The sequence below is a fragment of the Eublepharis macularius genome, chromosome 13, assembly GCF_028583425.1.
Source record: "Eublepharis macularius isolate TG4126 chromosome 13, MPM_Emac_v1.0, whole genome shotgun sequence".
Lineage (NCBI taxonomy): Eukaryota > Metazoa > Chordata > Lepidosauria > Squamata > Eublepharidae > Eublepharis > Eublepharis macularius.
Window position 1 is genome coordinate 64,371,494 of NC_072802.1, and position 17,024 is coordinate 64,388,517.

A 17,024-nucleotide genomic window follows, 5' to 3' on the forward strand; every position below is an offset into this window, starting at 1 on the left:
CGTTGCCACCCACGAACAGGGACTCATGAACAACCACGAACATGGCCCCGTGCATGAACATGTTCATGGTTGGCTGTTTGTGGGGGCCAGCAAGCTCTCCTCCAGCCATCATCCAAGTCAAGATCCCTACTGCACCACTCCCAGAAACCTGACCTGAGCAGGCAGCAGGAAAGGTACCAATAGTAAATAATAGCTTGGCCCCAGAGCTTGGCAGCGGCCCTGGAACCTGAAGGGGTAGATTCCTATCCCACCACACACAAAGAAAATTCAAGCTCCAATGCACTCTCCCTGTCTATTAAAATGCCAACAGCAACTGTCTCTCCCTCTCCACTGTCTGCAAAGACTAGCCCGAGCTGGGAGCTCCCCCCTCTCCCATGGTCTTTGCGCCCTTGTAACAAATTTGGAGCTCCACACTTGGAAGGAAGACCTGCCTATCAAGCTAAAATGGGCTTAGATTGGGGTTTCCAGGGCAACAGCAGGAGTTCAGACAGAGTTCAGACAATCCCTGCCTAAGTTGCCAAGGGAATTGATTGCAGGTACCAGACTGTCAGGCTTGACGAACAGCAATGAACGAGGCTTGCAATGACCACCTGTTCGTTTAGAATGGGGCCTCACGAACAGCTTGTTTGCGAACAGCAGATTGGGCTGTTCATGGCTTTTTTTGTCCGTATTGCTGTTCTTGCCCATCTCTACTCCTGATACACATGGTTCTCCTTTTCCTCATTTTATCCTCATAACAAGACTATGGGGTAGGTTGGGCTGAGACTGGCTCAAGGATACCCTAATGACACCCAGCAAACTTCACAGCAGTGTGGGAATTTGAACCCAGGCTTCCTTAACCCGATACTGAACCCATTATTCCACAGTGAGTCTCACTACTACAAAAGCCCTACCTCCCAACACTACTAGATCTATCTTCACCTGAAGGATGGCACCTTGATGCAGACCCTGGTGCCAGTTTCCTGTCCCACCACAGCTGCAAGTGTCATTAAACTTCCTCAGAAGATGCGGCAAAATAGTCAAGGGTCCAGTAGCACCTTTAAGACTAATCAACTTTATTGCAGCATAAGCTTTCGAGAACCACAGCTCTCTTCGTCACATGCATTGTCAGCTTTCGAGAACCACGGCTCTCTTTATCAGATGCATCATCAGCTTTCAAAAACCACAGTTCTCTTCGTCGCATGCATCATCAGCTTTCAAGAACAACAGCTCTCTTTATCAGATGCATCATCAGCTTCTGAAAACCACAGCTCTCTTCTTCAGATGCAGATGTGGCAGAGAGTGAAGTTGCAAGGAAGCCTAAACGTTGCTACATAATTGATACATGTGTCATCACTCAGAATTGGACCTGCAAACAAACACACGGGTCTCTTTCAGGCAAAAGTGTTTCCATGCACTGAGGGAGCATTTCTATTCACCTTCTGCATCCTGCAGACATCCTTACAGCCAAGCTACAAGTGACAAATTACACTTGCCTGGCAAGTGAACAGACTCACATGTATTCCTCCCTGTTCACTTGCCATTCAATTGCGCTCCACTTGATCAAGTGGAGTGCAAGTGAATGGCAAGTGAACAGGAAGGAATACACATGAGGCTGTTCACTTGCCGGGCAAGTGTAATTCGTCACTTGTAGCTTGGCTCTTAGAGGGGCACTTTCAACTGGATGAGATTAACAGTCCACATAATGAGATGCACACACAATTCTGGACGGGAAAATGTTTCCAGTGCATGATTTTACGTCCTGTGTATGCCACACCTGTTGTCTCACATCCTATCCATGTCGCACCATGCTCTTTGAGACACACCCCCTCGCAAGAATATCTACATTGATCTGCATCTATACCTTAGACAAACTAAAGTACTTTACCATGTAACACACAGCAGTAGATTTCCACTAATACGTGGGGAGAGGAGATTGTTGCCAATTCCCCCCTCCCACTGCAGACTTCTGACTCCCCAACTTAATGCTTTTCCTAGATGTCCCCCAGGAGAAACATTTGGGGGGGGAGTGACATTTTGGGCTGCAGTGGGAGGGGGAGGCAAGAAAGCTCCATTCTACTGACAGAAATCTCTTTCATCAGAGGAAATTTCCGCTGGATCCAACCCGTAATTAACTTATGCAACTTGCTACCAAAGCATACCGCAAGGTTGACTTTTAAAAATGGATTAGACAGATGCTTGGAGAATGCTCCTATTAGTAAAAAAAGGGGGCCTGTAGCACTGCAAACCATCTCTTGCCATGAAAACCCCACCAGGGGTCAACATAAGTCAACTCTGATTTGAGGGCACTCTCCACCACTCCAGCACTGAAAGAATTATGAATTTATAATTTATTTATTCCTCTTTATGACCCAAAGAGGATGATGATCATGTCTGTGCCCAGGGCTGGCGCGACCATTGAGGTGGTGCTGACAGCCGCCTTGAGCATTGAATGGGGGCAGGGGCGCATGCTGCGCGGCTGGTGGTGGCAGCGCTGGTGACTGAACAGGAGGGCTGGGAAGCTGCTCCCGTGTGCCACCCCGGCTGCCTGCCGTGCCTAGCTCACAGGTGCCCGGCCAGGAGCACATGCTGGCAGCAGCAGCGTGGGGCAACTGAGCAGGCAGCCTCCCAGCTCTCCCACTCAGTTGCCCTGTGCTGCCGCCACCGCCAGCACACAGCTGCGGGCCAGCTAGGCATGGCAGGCAGCCAGGGCGATGTGGGGAAACTGAGCGGGAGGGTTGGGAGGCCACCTGCGCGCTATCCCAGCTGCCTGCCTCGCTAATGAAGCAGCTGGCCCCCTGCGTGATGATGTCACACGCAGTGACGCCATCACGCAGTCCGCACGCGGGGACAGCAACACCCCTGAAGCTGCCCCCAGGTGCAGGTATCTGGCCTCAGGTGCCAGAAAACCTGGCACCGTCCCTGTCTGTGCCTTAGTTGTGATCATCCAGTGGCATGTGAGCTGGCTGCTATATCTCCTCTGTCTTCCTGACTCCCTGCTCTTCCCAAGAAAAAAGAAACGCCAAACAGCAAGTTCAGCTATTGGGCTCAGAATGTGTTATGCAAATTATGCATAGTTATGCCCATTGCAAATAGTGTAAATATGTTGTCTCTCACACTGATTTGCATAATGTATTATGACATCAAAAATTTGCAATGAGGCATAAATAACATGATTGACTGGAGTCATTGTGACCAAATATGAGTTCTCTTAATGTAGAAGCAACACTTCTTTTATATTTCCCTGCAGTCTACCCAGCAAAAGAGGAAAACAGATCAATTTAAAAAATAATAATAAAAAAAAAGATTATTCCACGTACACGATTACTCCAAAGGCAAATAAATACTTTTGCATACTTATAACCCATGTTTTTATATTATTTCCCCAAGAGGTCTTTGCTGGAGCAAGAGAAACAGAGGGTATTAAATAGATCTCTCTGGCTCTAACGCTGTGAAACGCAATCAGACTCTTTAGGAAATTTCTTGGAAAGACATCGGAGAATGAAACATGAGTAATTGGGCGGTTTAATCTGCCTCACAAGCCATACAGCAAGGAGGCTATAAAAACAAATTAACAGTCGAGAAATGTTTGCCCGCTTTGAGTTTTCAGTTCTTGAAGTTCCTCACGCACAATAAAAGTCTTCCCATAAGGCACACACGTCTCAAGCACTCCTATCTTAAATCTGGGCTGGAATTATAAACTGCCGTTTAACCGACCTACAAATCCATCAAAGAATCCGTAGCGGCCTTCCAACAATGGCTTCTGGGCTTCGAAGCTCCGCGTGTGTCTTTTTCTCAGAAGGCCAATTCGTATCACCAGACCGGCATGCTCAAGTGTGCAGAGACACAACGAATTCAAGCTGAATTTGTAAACAAAGAGCGGGCGCAGTTGCTTTATCGCATATATAGCGTACAACTCAACTAAAAAAAAGTCCTGTATCCTAAGGACTTCTTTCTTCCATGCAAAGCTAGTTAGAGTTTAACCGTCCTGGAAGATTCTACCATATGATCTTCTGTGGTGTGGCAAGAGGTCTGATGAGACAAGGGCCTTCTTAGCGGTTGCACCAACTTTTAAGAATTCCCTTCCCAGGGAGGTTCATGCTACCCCATCTTTATAAGTCTTCAGACACCAGGCAAAGGTGGTTTGATGATAGAGGGGGTTTGGCATTTGATACATCTGCTTGGTTATGCTTTTTGTCTCTTTTCTAGCTTTTATCTGTCCAATGGTGTTTTCTTTGGATAATTTTTGTAAGGATCTACAATTTTTTTCCTCAGTGTTGTTGCCATGAGCCTTTCTGTGTCACCTTTTGAAGTGCTGGTTTTCCAGATTTGTTTGTTCCTTTTATACCATTTTTAAACTATTTGTATGCAGTAGAAACAAAAAACAGGCACTAATTTTAATGGTGGAATTAATAGCCAAGGAAAAAAGACAACTGCGGTTCTATCCTGAGCAGAGGGAATCCAAGTCAGAAGAGGCCTTCTTTGAATCAAAACACTAAGGCCGTGAAACCTGAAAGCTTCCCTAAGTTTTTTGCTTTTTGTTCTACTGTTGGTTTGTACCACTGTAATCAGCCTGGAAGGTTTTGAAAAACTGGGTCATTTCCACACATCCTAACGTCACGCCACGCTCACGGAATGAGGGCGTCTTCCTGGTGCAATTTCTGATGTCATCACGCCACGAAAACGGGATCGTGGTGTGATGATGTCAGAAATCGTGCCAAGAAGATGCTCTCGTTCCATGAGTGCGGTGCGACATTAGGACATGGGGAAACGACCATTTGAACCAGAAATCCTGCAAATTGCACCTAGCTTAGTAAGCAACTTGAGACTGATTATTTAGAGACAGGATGCTGATCTCAGATGCTGAACTGGCTAACAGGCAGGCCAACGAGTTAGGAGACCCCAGACATCCACTAGGGCTGCCAGGTCTTCTGAGAGCCAAGCTACAAGTGACGAATGACACTTGAACGGCAAGTGAACAGACTCACGGGTATTCCTCCCTGTTCAGTTGCGCTCCACTTGCCCTCCACTGCATGATCAAGTGGAGCGTAAATGGAGCGCAAGTGAACAGGGAGGAATACCCATGAGTCTGTTCACTTGCCGTTCAAGTGTCATTTGTCACTTGTAGCTTGGCCCTGAGAGACCTCCCACTGGTAGCCCTAGAGCAAGGAGGGAGGAGAAATGCTTGAAAAATTGCTGTTGCTCTAACAGTGTGATGTCACTTCTGGTGAGACCCCCTGAACCCCTACAGCATTGCCCTGACATGATTATGTCACTTCCAGGATCACACTGGAAGTGATGTCATGCCATCAGAATGCTGGCAATTTGAATTCCACCCCCACCCCCAGAACCTCCCAGCAGTCTCCAGCGCTCAGCTGGCAACCCTACCTTTCCCAAAACATCTTAGAGCCATGGTTGCCCTCTGAAGAAACTTCTCCTGAAACTATCTAAACGAAAGACTAGAGGAAAAGGTCATCTTCTGATTCAGTGACCTTCATGGTAGCCTGTTCTTTGTCACTGGCCATGCCTTATGCTTGAAGATTCGGGGCTGGGATTCATTAACAAATCTGACAGCCTCTCTCAGGACTTGAACGAGGAGAACTTACTACAAAAAAGGAAGCCGCCCACCATCTTTGTTCAAAACCTGAGACAGTCTGTCGGATTTGGTCGATGAATTCCAGCCCCGGGGCTTTATACATAACAGACAGGACAGAATGGGATTTCTGCCAGATGCCATTTCGTCCAACACAGCCGGCAGATGCACATTAATAATATGAGCAATTGGGATTTAAGAAGGAGGGGAGAGAGGGTTAATTGCTGAGTGGGGGGTTAAAAAAAAAAAGCTTTCCTGAGGGAAACAATTTTGGGGAACTATGCAAATATTGGCAACGGGGCAAGTGCTAGGTCAGAACACTCTGTGAGGAGAAACACACACAGCTAGAAAATACTTGAACACAAAGCCATCTTAAACTGGGAACCGCCATCTATTCCTGCTTCCAGCTTTCTCTGTTAATTATATGTCCACCCCTGCACTAGGTGCAAGGCCAAGCTACTCCAAGGTCGCTGGCAAACAAAACCAGGAGTTGGCTCCCCAATGGCCTTGATTATTACACAATGCCGAAACACGAAATCCCAGCACTTGCATAATGCATCGCTCTTTGGATCCATTTAATTTCCCTGCCCAAAATACGCCGTCATCTAATCTTATGATGCCACCCGGCGTTAATGTCATAGAGCTTGTCCGCTATTTATGAGACAGCAGGACAGTAATAAACCTGCAACACTCCCCAGGGCATAGATTCTCAGTTCCCCCGGAGAACATGGCTGCTTTGAAGGGTAGTCTCTATGGCATTTGGCCTGCTGAGGTTCTTCTTCTCCCCAAACCCAACCCTCCCCAGGGTCCATCCCCAAATCTCCAGGAATTTCCTAACCTGGAGTTGGCAAACCTACATGAGTTTAAGCAACAGAGACTGCTCTTGCTTGCCGTCTTCTCACCAGCAGCTTACTCCTGTTCCCATCCCATGCCTGATTGCGCAGGGATTGAGAAAAATGCAATGATATGTCCGCGCATGCTTAGTCTAGACTAGGAATAGGCAGGGAGACTGCAACCAAGAAATCTGGAGGCAACGGAGACTTGGAAGAGCAGCCATAAAGGCACTAGAAAGGATCCTTAAGGATGTGTCACTAGAGGCCAAGATCAAGTATGAAAATGAAAAATGGAAAACCATGAATGCAGCCAAGAAGAAAACTGATTCATTCAAAATGTGGTGTTGGAAGACAATTCTACGGATACCATGGGCTGCCTAAGTGGGTTCTAGATCCAATCAAGCATGAATCCTCTCTAAGAGAGAAATTGACAAAACTGAGGGCATCATATTTTGGTCATATCTCAAGAAGATAAGGCTCCCTGGAAAAGACAATCATTCTAGGAGAAGCTGAAGACACCGGGAAAAGAGGAACGCCAAACATTACATGGAATGACTCAATAAAGGAAGACATGGCCTTCAGCCTGCAAGTCCTTCACAAAGATGTTAACGACAGGATGTTTTGGACGTCATTAATTCATAAGAGTCGCCATAAGTCAGGTTTCAGGTGGGAAGCCATATTGGTCTGTAGTAGAAGAGCAAGATTCAGGCCCAGTAGCACCTTAAGACCAGCTAAATTTTCAGGGTACCAGAAGCCAGAAGTGATTTTGCAGCAAAGTAGATAGTAATTACAGCCCAGAAGCAAACCGGCAGCCAGTTTCTACTGGATCGCCTATTGCCAGTGAATGGCTATGATGACTCTTGCAAAGAACATTGTCCTGGGTGGATTTGATCCGGCAAGGCATTTATGATATTTGTAAGCAAGTCCCATCATTTATCACAGACTACTTAAGCCATCGGCAATGGTCAGCATGGCTGGGCATCTGCCAAGACCACACAGCCTGGTAGAGGGCCCTGCAAAAAGATCAGAAGCGTTTGGCTGATATGCTCCTAACAGAAATGGGAAGTCTAGTGTGATTTCCCATTTGCTGGTGGAAGTGACTCTCGGAGAAAGGAGAGGAGCAGGAATCTTCCACATTCCTCCCAGGCTCACTGTCATCTCTGTGCTCTGCTAGCATCGGCAAGACTCCAAGAAGCACGAAAGAGGTGTCTCTCCTCAAGAAGAAAATGTGTTAGGATGAAAGCACATGTGCAGAGTGGCACACTTGGGAGAGGAGCACTTAAGTGAGTCTTGCCCCAAACTCCAGAAAACTACAAGCGAGAGCTGCCTTCCATAAGTCACACATGCCAAATATGCACTTCCGCTTTGCAATTTTACATACCTTGATAGGGCCTGGAGATTCTATTATTATTTATTATTTATGTCATTTATAGTCCGCCTTTCTCACTGAGACTCAAGGCGGATTACACGGTGTGAGCCAGTTTGGTGTAGTGGTTAAGAACGTGGGACACTAATCTGGAGAACCGGGTTTAATTCCCCACTCCTCCACTTGAAGCCAGCTGGGTGATCTTGGATTAGTCACTTAAGAGCAGCAGAACTCTAATCTGGAGAGCCAAGTTTGATTCCCCACTCCTCTGCTTGAAGCCAGCTGGGTGACCTTGGGTCAGTCACAGCTCTCTCAGAGCTCTCTCAGCTCCACCCACCTCACAGGGTGTTTTGTTGTATGGATAATAATGACAGACTTTATAAACTGCTCTGAATGGGCGTTAAGTTGTCCTGAAGGGTGGTATATAAATCAAATGTTGTTGTTGTTGTTGTTGTTGTTGTTGTTATTGAGATTAGTATGGTCAATATCAAGGACATTTCAATAAACAATGCCATACGGTAAATAAATGCAAGTTTACAAAGACAGAACATTAGCAAAAATCCATACAAAGACATTAGCAAAAATCCAATATAGAGTTGAAGAAATGCTGAAACAAAACATAAGCAATTCTAGGACTGACATGAGACAACATGAAGCACAGGTAGCACACAGGAGCACGTATTTAAAACAACAGATAGTACGTAAAAAACACAGTGGTGAAGTCTATGGTCCCTAACTCATTAGCGAAGCATCTGAGAACCCCTCCCTACAACACAAACGCCTTTTTGAATAATCTGGTTTTGCATCATTTGCAGAAAGCTAGGAGAGTGGGGGCTCTCCTGACCTCCTCAGGCAGGCTGTTCCACAGGGTAGGGACCACCACAGAGACAGCCCATGTACGGGCTGCTGCCCTTTTGTAGAGTCGCACCTGCAGGAGACCCTGTTCAGATGAGCAAAGCTGCCGTGGACGAACACAGGGAGGGAAGCAGAAGGAAGATAGCAGAAAAGTGGTTAGCCCATCCCTGGTACAGAATATCTTTCCTGTGTGCCTTTAATTTGCCTTACCTTTATTGGGACCACTTGCATCAAAATGGCAAAGTTGGTGAGATGATTACACAAACAGATGGAGTAGTTGAGGTTGCCGTCCTCACGTACACAGCCTTCGTTAGACCAGACGCCACTCCCGTTGCTGCAAAGCAGATATGGTTTTACTTTCATTTTATTCCCCGATATGCTAAACACAGCCAATTAAAACTGAAGTTTGGGGGCAGGAGGGGAGTTAATTTGAAAACTCTAAAGAGTCCAGTAGCACCTTTAATACTAACCAACTTTATTGTAGCGTAAGCTTTCGAGAGCCACAGCTCTCTTCGTCAGATGCATCGTCAGCTTTTGAGAACCACAGTTCTCTTCGTCAGATGCATTGTCAGCTTTCGAAAGCGACAGCTTTCTTCGTCAGATGCATCGTCAACTTTCGAGAACCACAGCTCTCTTCATCAGATGCATTGTTAGTTTTCGAGAACGACAGCTTTCTTCGTCAGATGCATCATCAGCTTTTGAGAACCACAGCTCTCTTCATCAGATGCATCGATGCATCTGACAAAGAGAGCTGTGGTTCTCGAAATCTGACGATGCATCTGACAAAGAGAGCTGTCGCTCTCAAACTACAATAAAGTTGCTTAGTCTTAAAGGTGCTACTGGACTCTTTACTATTTTGCTACTACAGACTAACACAGCTAACTCCTCTGGATCTTTGAAAACTCTAAATGCCTAAAAGTTAACACACTTAAATTTCATCCTCATTCCCAAAGCAAAACAAGAAAAAGAAACATTCTTTTCAGAAGCCGATTCATCAAGTGAGCACAACAGGAAGCGGCCATAAATATGCAGGTGAAGTTTGTCATTGAAGTTTCAAATGGAAAAGAGCTTTTGAATTGGAAGAGACAGGCCCCGACGGAGCTGACAGAAGAAAGGAAGGAAGAGAAATCTCAGGATAACTTTTCCATCATTAAAACTGCCCCCAAAGCAAAAACGCCCCAGAAGAACAGAACCACGTTATTTGTGTGTTGCCATCCTTCAGACCGCCACCGTGCCTGTGATAGCAACGTAAACCTGCTGGTATGGCAATAGCAGGACTTTAACAGCACTTAAGTGAGTCGAGATGACAGACACGCCACAAGAAAGGCATCTCGGTTCATCCGAAAGCTCAAATGTGAAGAAGCGCCCCAGTGCCTGTAGTAGTTAGCCACTCCAATAACAACAGGCAACAGCCATTTAAGATCCCCCCTCCAGCCTCCTTGTCCACAGCCGCAAGCCCTTTACTTGGGCAACCGTGTGGTCACAACAGCTTGTTGATCTTCATTTGTTCAAACAGGCGCTACTGTCTCAAAACATGAACCCTGGGATGGCAGCCTTTAAATCTTGATTGTGGGGATTAGCCATAAAACTCTTACAAATAAAGTGAAGCATGTGGCCTGACATCCAACATATGTTATGCAAATGATATGCACACTCTATTCATTACCGGCAATTTGATATGCAAATTAGCCACCAAACTAATCGCCCACCACTGTCATCAAAGGTCTGCTCTGCTTTCATAGTGCAATCGGCTATGGGACCAACGAACCAAGCTCTTGAACCACAGGGACGGCCAGGGCCGCATTCTCGGGGGACCCCTCTGTCTTCCAAAGAGTGGTGCGGGTGCAAGAATTGCAATTTTTCACAGTGTAAATTAGCCCCCAATGCGATGCTGCCAAGTTTCTCACGATGTGGAGCTCATACCCAGCACCGAATATGTGATCCTGCTGTTATAATCTGCCAATCCTTTCGTCCATCTTCCTAAGGCTCCATGTAGAGAGGCCCTCGCCTGCCTCCTGCTCTATCCTCTCTTGCATTTCTGAGACCGGCAGCATACGGCAGGAACGCTATCCGCATCACTTGTTCTCATGCATGGTTTATACCAGAATTTATCTGCTCCTCCTTTTCTCGGCCCTCATAAAGGTAAAGGTAGCCCCCTGTGCAAGCACCGAGTCATTACTGACCCATGGGGGGACGTCGTGAGCAGAGCTTGGGCTGCAGTACTGCCGCTTACCACTCCGCGCCACGGGCCCTCATAAGAGCTAGAAAAAAAGATACTAAAAACATTCAGAGCTGCCTTATGCTGGGTTAAAACATGGGTCCATTTCACCCAGTGCTGACCACTGGCTCTTTGTTGGAGCTTTTCTCCGACATGGCTCCTGGAAAGCTCGGGTTGCCAACCTCCAGCTGAGTCCAGGAGTCCTGCCAGAACTACGACTGATCTCCAGACAAGAAAAAGCAGTTCTCCTGGGGGGAATGGCAGTTTTGAAGGGTGAAATCTATGGCATAACATCCTCACTGGAGCCCCCTCATGTCCCCAAATTCTGCTCTCCCCCGACACGGCCTCAAATCTCTAGGAATTACCCTAACTGGAGTCGGCAACCCTATAAAAAGCCTTATCAAGCGGCCAACAATTGAACCTTGGACCTCCTATGTACAGGTGCTTAGTCACTGTCAGTGCAATCCTAAACAGAGTTACTCCAGTCTAAGCCCATTGACATCAATGGGCCTACGTTGCTGTACTCTGTTTAGGATTGCACTGTAAGTGACAGTAAGACAGCTGCTTCCATGACAACATGAGAGAAATAGAAATTGCTCCCAAGAGAAGGTTTATCTGTTTTCCTGCCTCCTGGGCATCTGCCTAAAGCACTGAGAATTCATCTAGTATTAAAAATACAATAGCCAAGGTTACCAGTGCAAGAGGGCCTGACACTTACTTTTGCTCTGTGTGTGTGTGGGGGGGGGGGGGTTGAAACATCTGTAGCAATTCAAGCAAAGGATTTTGAAAAGTCTAGACTTGCCATATTGTATAATTGCCCAGGCTTTGACCAGACATGCCACTCAGTGCCTGTTTGGGCCATTAGCCGCTGTGGATTCCCAGCTCCCCCCACCCTTGTAGGTGGGAGAGAAAAGCACCGTGTATGTTACCCTCCAGTGGCACCGCCAGGACTTCAGGATGGCCGATCAAGGCCCCAGTTCACAGGCACAGCGGGGTGGGAGAGCAAATGCAGGCTGCAACTGGCATACCCCATTGAGCGCAGTGAGAATTACTTAGGTAAATATGTGTAGAATCAGTTTGCAGCATGTGTGTTTATTTGTAGAGATGGTGGGATGGGATGAGATAAGCTGGTTGCATGTTTATTTTACGCTTTGCTTGTTTATTTTACGCTTTGCATATTACCATCTAAAGGGGTGGCGAGGCATAACACGGTTAAGTATAAGTAGCGAAAGTCACACTTATGACTGACATGATTGCTTCCCTTTCTCCCCAGCAAGCTTTGCTGTGGTCTGTGAAAACCTGGCATGAGCAACTAGTTACGTTTTTAAAAAAAAAACACGTCCTCTGATCCTTTGCAGCATTAGTCACCAAGAGCAGACACAAAGCACCTGGTGAACAATCCAACAGTTACTTGCCTAAAACAATTGCTTGATAGGTATAATAAACAAATTAGTTTGCCCAGATTTAGTAATTGGGAATAGGGTTGCCAGCCTCCAGGTAGTGGCTGGAGATCTCCGGGAATTACAACTGGTCTCCAGGCCAGAGAGATCAGTTCCCCTGGAGAAAATGGTTACTTTGGGGGATGGACTCTATGGAATTATGCCATGCCAAGGACTTTTCCCTCCTCAAACCCCACTTTCTCCAGGTTTCTCCAGGTTTCATCCCCCCAGATCTCCAGGAATTTCCCAACTTGGAGCTGGCAACCCTAATCAGGAATGAGAAAAGGCCTGCATAATTTCCCAGAGAAGTTTTGCACAAGTCTTTGACGATCCAGCAAGAGTCAAACCAAAACATTTGTTTATTGATCCAAAAATTGTAACTTTCATCTTTCCCTTTTAACAATAAATTCTGGCCCTTCTTGACTATTAACGTCAGTTTTGTCCCAAAATTCAGCCCAAGTGTGGGAACGGAGTTATTCCAAAGTATGATGAGATTTATAGTTTTATCAGAAATGTGTTCCAGCCTTCCTTTTATCCAGATGTAAGAATGTAAACCCCCTTTTTTTAGATTAATAATGGACTAGTAAGCTGTTTCCAGTTTATTATGATTTCATTATTTTGACTATTCCCATGGATCCATTAGGGAAGAGGCGGGTGGGTCTGTTACTGTATCCATTAAAAAAAATTCCATTCTTTGTTCAAATGCTTCAAAAGGAATTCATTCATAACTGTGTCACGTACCTGTAATCCAAAAAAGCACAGTAAAGTTGCACTCGGTTGCTTTTGTTCACCGCTTGGCTGTACTGGTGAGCAGTCTGAAATGAAAGAAAGAAAGATGTCTCAGAAATAGAGTACAATAAGGGCGCCAGAATATGTCACAAGTAAAAACCGGTACATTCTGCCCATCTCCACCACTCACCCCCATTTTTTTAGGGTTCTTGGCAAAGTCTCAAAAGAATATAAGAAGTGCCCTGTGCTTTTCCTGTACAGGCAGAAAATTCAGAAGAGAACCCGTGAAACGCCACATTGAAATCCAAAGGGCGACTTAATCGGCCGGAACTTGGAAGAAAACTTGAACGGGTATAGGGCCCAAACTGGCAAAAATTGTCCACGCAAAAAAGGCCAAAGGCAGTGAATTCCTTTGCATACGTACAAGTAGGACTTTTTTTCAGCGGGAACACAGTGGAACGGAGTTCCGGCACCTCTTGAAATTGGTCACAAGGCTGGTGGCCCCGCCCCCCGATCTCCAGACAGAAGAGAGTTGAGATTGCCCCCCACGCCAGAGGGTAATCTCAACTCTCCTCTGTCTGGAGATCAGGGGGCGGGGCCACCAGCCATGTGACCATTTTCACCAAGGACGATTTAAACTTTAAAAAACTCCCCCCTTGTTCCAGCTGACCCAAAGTGACATCGTTGTGCGGTCCTGAGTTCTACCACTGAGTTCCTCCACTTCTTTTCCCAGAAAAAAGCCCTGCTTACAAGGTTTCACTTCAATCTACATGGAAGAAGAGTGAACATACACATAATGTAATAAATGAAGGGGGTGTTAGCCCTAGAGATGTGTAAATCAGATTTGCTTGATTTTTCCCCACACACCCCTCCCATGGGGGTGGGACAACGATGTCAGATTTTGGCCATCTAAATGAACTCTTACCTTATCTTACATCCTGTGCCTATAGGAAAGGAGTGGCGCCGATAGCCACCATTTCCCCACTCCTGACAAAGATTCCCTTTGTCTCGCCTTACACCACCCAGATCCAACCCAAAGAGCATACGGGGAAACAAATCACATGACTTTCACATATTTTTATATGTGAAATATCTATGTTATAATGTACTATGTTTTTTATCAATCTAGCCATGGTTTTTAACTGTATAAATTGATGTGTTTTAATATGTTGTAATCCGCCCTGAGCCCTTCGTAGGCAGGGCGGAATAGAAATCCAAATAAAATAAATAAATTGCCTGGCTTTGTGAGAGACCCCGCCCCCCCGGCCCAAGGTGACCAGGGCCCCTGCAATAGCGTTGCCCCTAGTCTTTCCCTTCTTGGCAGCCTTGTGGCTGCACACCCACCTCTCCATCACACAAACTGGAACATGAAGAGTGTGAACTGCATCAAGCACCAGATTTTTGGGGGGGGGGGGGGCAGAAATAGCATGATTTAAAAAAAAAAATCCCTTATTCGGCTCGCTCATTGGGATCATTTCAGAAGACTTGCTTCATTCAGTAAAGTATAACCTGTAGCATTCTAAGCACTGGATCAGATGGGATCATCTATCGGGAATGATGGACGGGTAGCCTCCCCTGACCTGACTTTGGGCAGTCGATGACTACGGAATAAGATCTTAACGGCCAGCCTCAGCAGCTTTCCTCTTTGTCGCGGGCCACAAAAGAAAATAATTGCACAATGCTAATGGAGAACATAAAAACATTATCGTATTATGAACTACCACTGGGGCCGTCAAAGGACAGACAGGCACACCTCTGTCGCGCCTGGATCTCACCCCACTAAAAATCTCCTGCCAATGTTCCATTTTAATTTCCATTTATATAGGCTTTTGACTCCTGTGAGGCACTTTGGGAGCCAGTTTTGGGCTGAATAGCACAATAAAAACATAATGAATAAATGCATCGGCATTCACAACCATCCTCTGACAACATTGTATTTCCATTTACAGCTGACATTTCATTCAGTATAGTTTCAGGTGGGTCGTCGTGTTGGTCTGCAGTAGAACAGCAGGATTTGAGTCCAGTAGCATCTGAGGAAGGGAGCTTTGACTCTCGAAAGATTATATCCTGGAAACCTCCTAGTCTCCAAGGTGCCACTGGAAATAAATTGTGCTGTTCAGGAGGTATGCAGAGGGTACACTCCCATTTGGGTTGCCAACCTCCAGGAGGTATACAAAACAACAAGCCCAATAGCCGGTTCAAACCAGAAAAGCACAAAGTGGAAAACCACCCGGATATTCACAAAAATAGTCTCAACATTTATGCAAAGTTACAGCAGTGTTATATACAAATTTGTCCAATGTGCAAACAGTGCAAATATGTTAGCTTATTACATGCATAATACATTTATCATTTCCCAATAGTCCAATTGCCACAGGGAACTGCGTGCCCCGTTCCGTTTCTTCTATGAACAAGGCAAGATCTCCATGGGTGAAGAAGAATGGTAAGTATGAGTCAAAATAAAATCCATCTGCTTTTGTCTTTTTATCCTTGCAGGTGCCTCACACGATGTTCATAAAGATGTTGTACAAGGAGTCCAACCACATGCAGCCCATGTGGACTCTATGGCATTATACCTCAGTAAGATCCATCCCCTCCCAAAATCCGACCCTCGCCAGGCACCACCCCCAAAATCTCCAGGCATTTCGCAACCCGGAACTGGCAACCCAAACTCCCATCCAGAAGTTGATCTTGCTGTGGACATCTGCACTCCAACCTTTTCCTTCCGCAATGAAGGCACTTGTTCAGTGTGGCACAGCAGAAAGTGTATGAAAACCCATATCAGGCCTATTGCCTACCCAGGTGATGGTAGACAGACCTCTGCAGGAGCCAGTGCGAGCAGCAAGCAACGATGTGCCAGGCTAGACACAGGCCTACCCAGTGCTCAGCCCTGCAAGTGGGGAGTATAACTGTGGCAGCAAACTCTGCCCCATGCTCCTGATGAGTTTCATGGAGATGGAAGTGATGTATGTTCAACCTTGGCCTTTGAGCATGAGTCACCCCAAAACACCAGAGGTGGGGGTAAACAGGAAACCGTGGTTCTCCGTGGAGCTCCACTGAGCAGTTCCAGGGACCATCTCGGATGGGCCACTGGGAGGTTGCTTCTGGAGGAGGAGGGAGATATGGAAGAGCAAAAAGTATAGCTTGTGAAAGTATCTTGTGGGATTTCCAAGTTCGGAGCGTTTTCTAAGTGCTCCTCTTTCACAGACATACCGTAGATCGGCCTTCCTCAAAATGACAATAAGGATGGCGTCCTCCACACACACACACACACACACACACACACACACACACAAAACATGGTTCTCCATTTGCAAAAACTTTTGAGATACTGGAAGAACCTTTTGAATCTGGTGCAAATAACAGATACAGGCCCGCCATCCTTTTGTAAAACAAAAATGCTCTGTGCCAGGGTAAGTATCTTTTGTTGGTGTGGCAATCGTGCCTTTTCCTATAGGCTTTGAAATAACCTGTTTCCATCCGTCTAATGCTGAAGGGCGTGCTGAGAATTTGTCATCAGTATAATCAGTTCCATGATTCTGCATTGAAATCTGACATCCCAGAAACATTCGGGAACCGTCCTTTGAGTCGTAGCGAGTTTTTTGCTTTCTTTTCATAAATCATCAAAATGAAGGCATGTCTGACAAATTCCTAGCCTCGCTGATCATTGCAACAAGGAGCTGAAAGTGGTACCCGGTAATATGGGAAAGAAATATTTCTCATCTGAGACAGAGAATTCACTGGGTGCTGAAACCAAAGAACTTACAGGAACCCCCTGGTGCCAATTTCCTTCTTGTCTCTCACAAGACCAAAGAAGGAAGAGCCAGGTACCAGCAGCAGAGTCATCTCTGCATCGGCTGATAAATAACTCCCTTTCTCTGCCAACAGATACACAGTTGGATTCCATTCTCCAGTATCCTGCGTTGCTACCGTACAACAGATAAGCTTCTTTATCAAACTGTTCCTACCCCACCTTTCTGTTCTGTATTTTGTAAAGACTCTTCCTTCTCCT

The 17,024-nt window shown here is 46.1% G+C and overlaps 1 protein-coding gene across 1 annotated transcript in view; it reads right to left on the bottom strand.

Moving 5' to 3' along the window:
• Positions 1-17,024, bottom strand: part of ADGRD1 (adhesion G protein-coupled receptor D1) — a 328,223-nt gene that overhangs the window by 149,820 nt on the left and 161,379 nt on the right. The window contains exons 15-16 of the mRNA XM_054996571.1: positions 13,025-13,098; positions 8,837-8,960 (exon numbers count right to left, since the gene is read on the bottom strand). Coding sequence (XP_054852546.1) covers positions 8,837-8,960; positions 13,025-13,098 — 198 coding nt within the window. The remainder of the gene's footprint in view (positions 1-8,836; positions 8,961-13,024; positions 13,099-17,024) is intronic.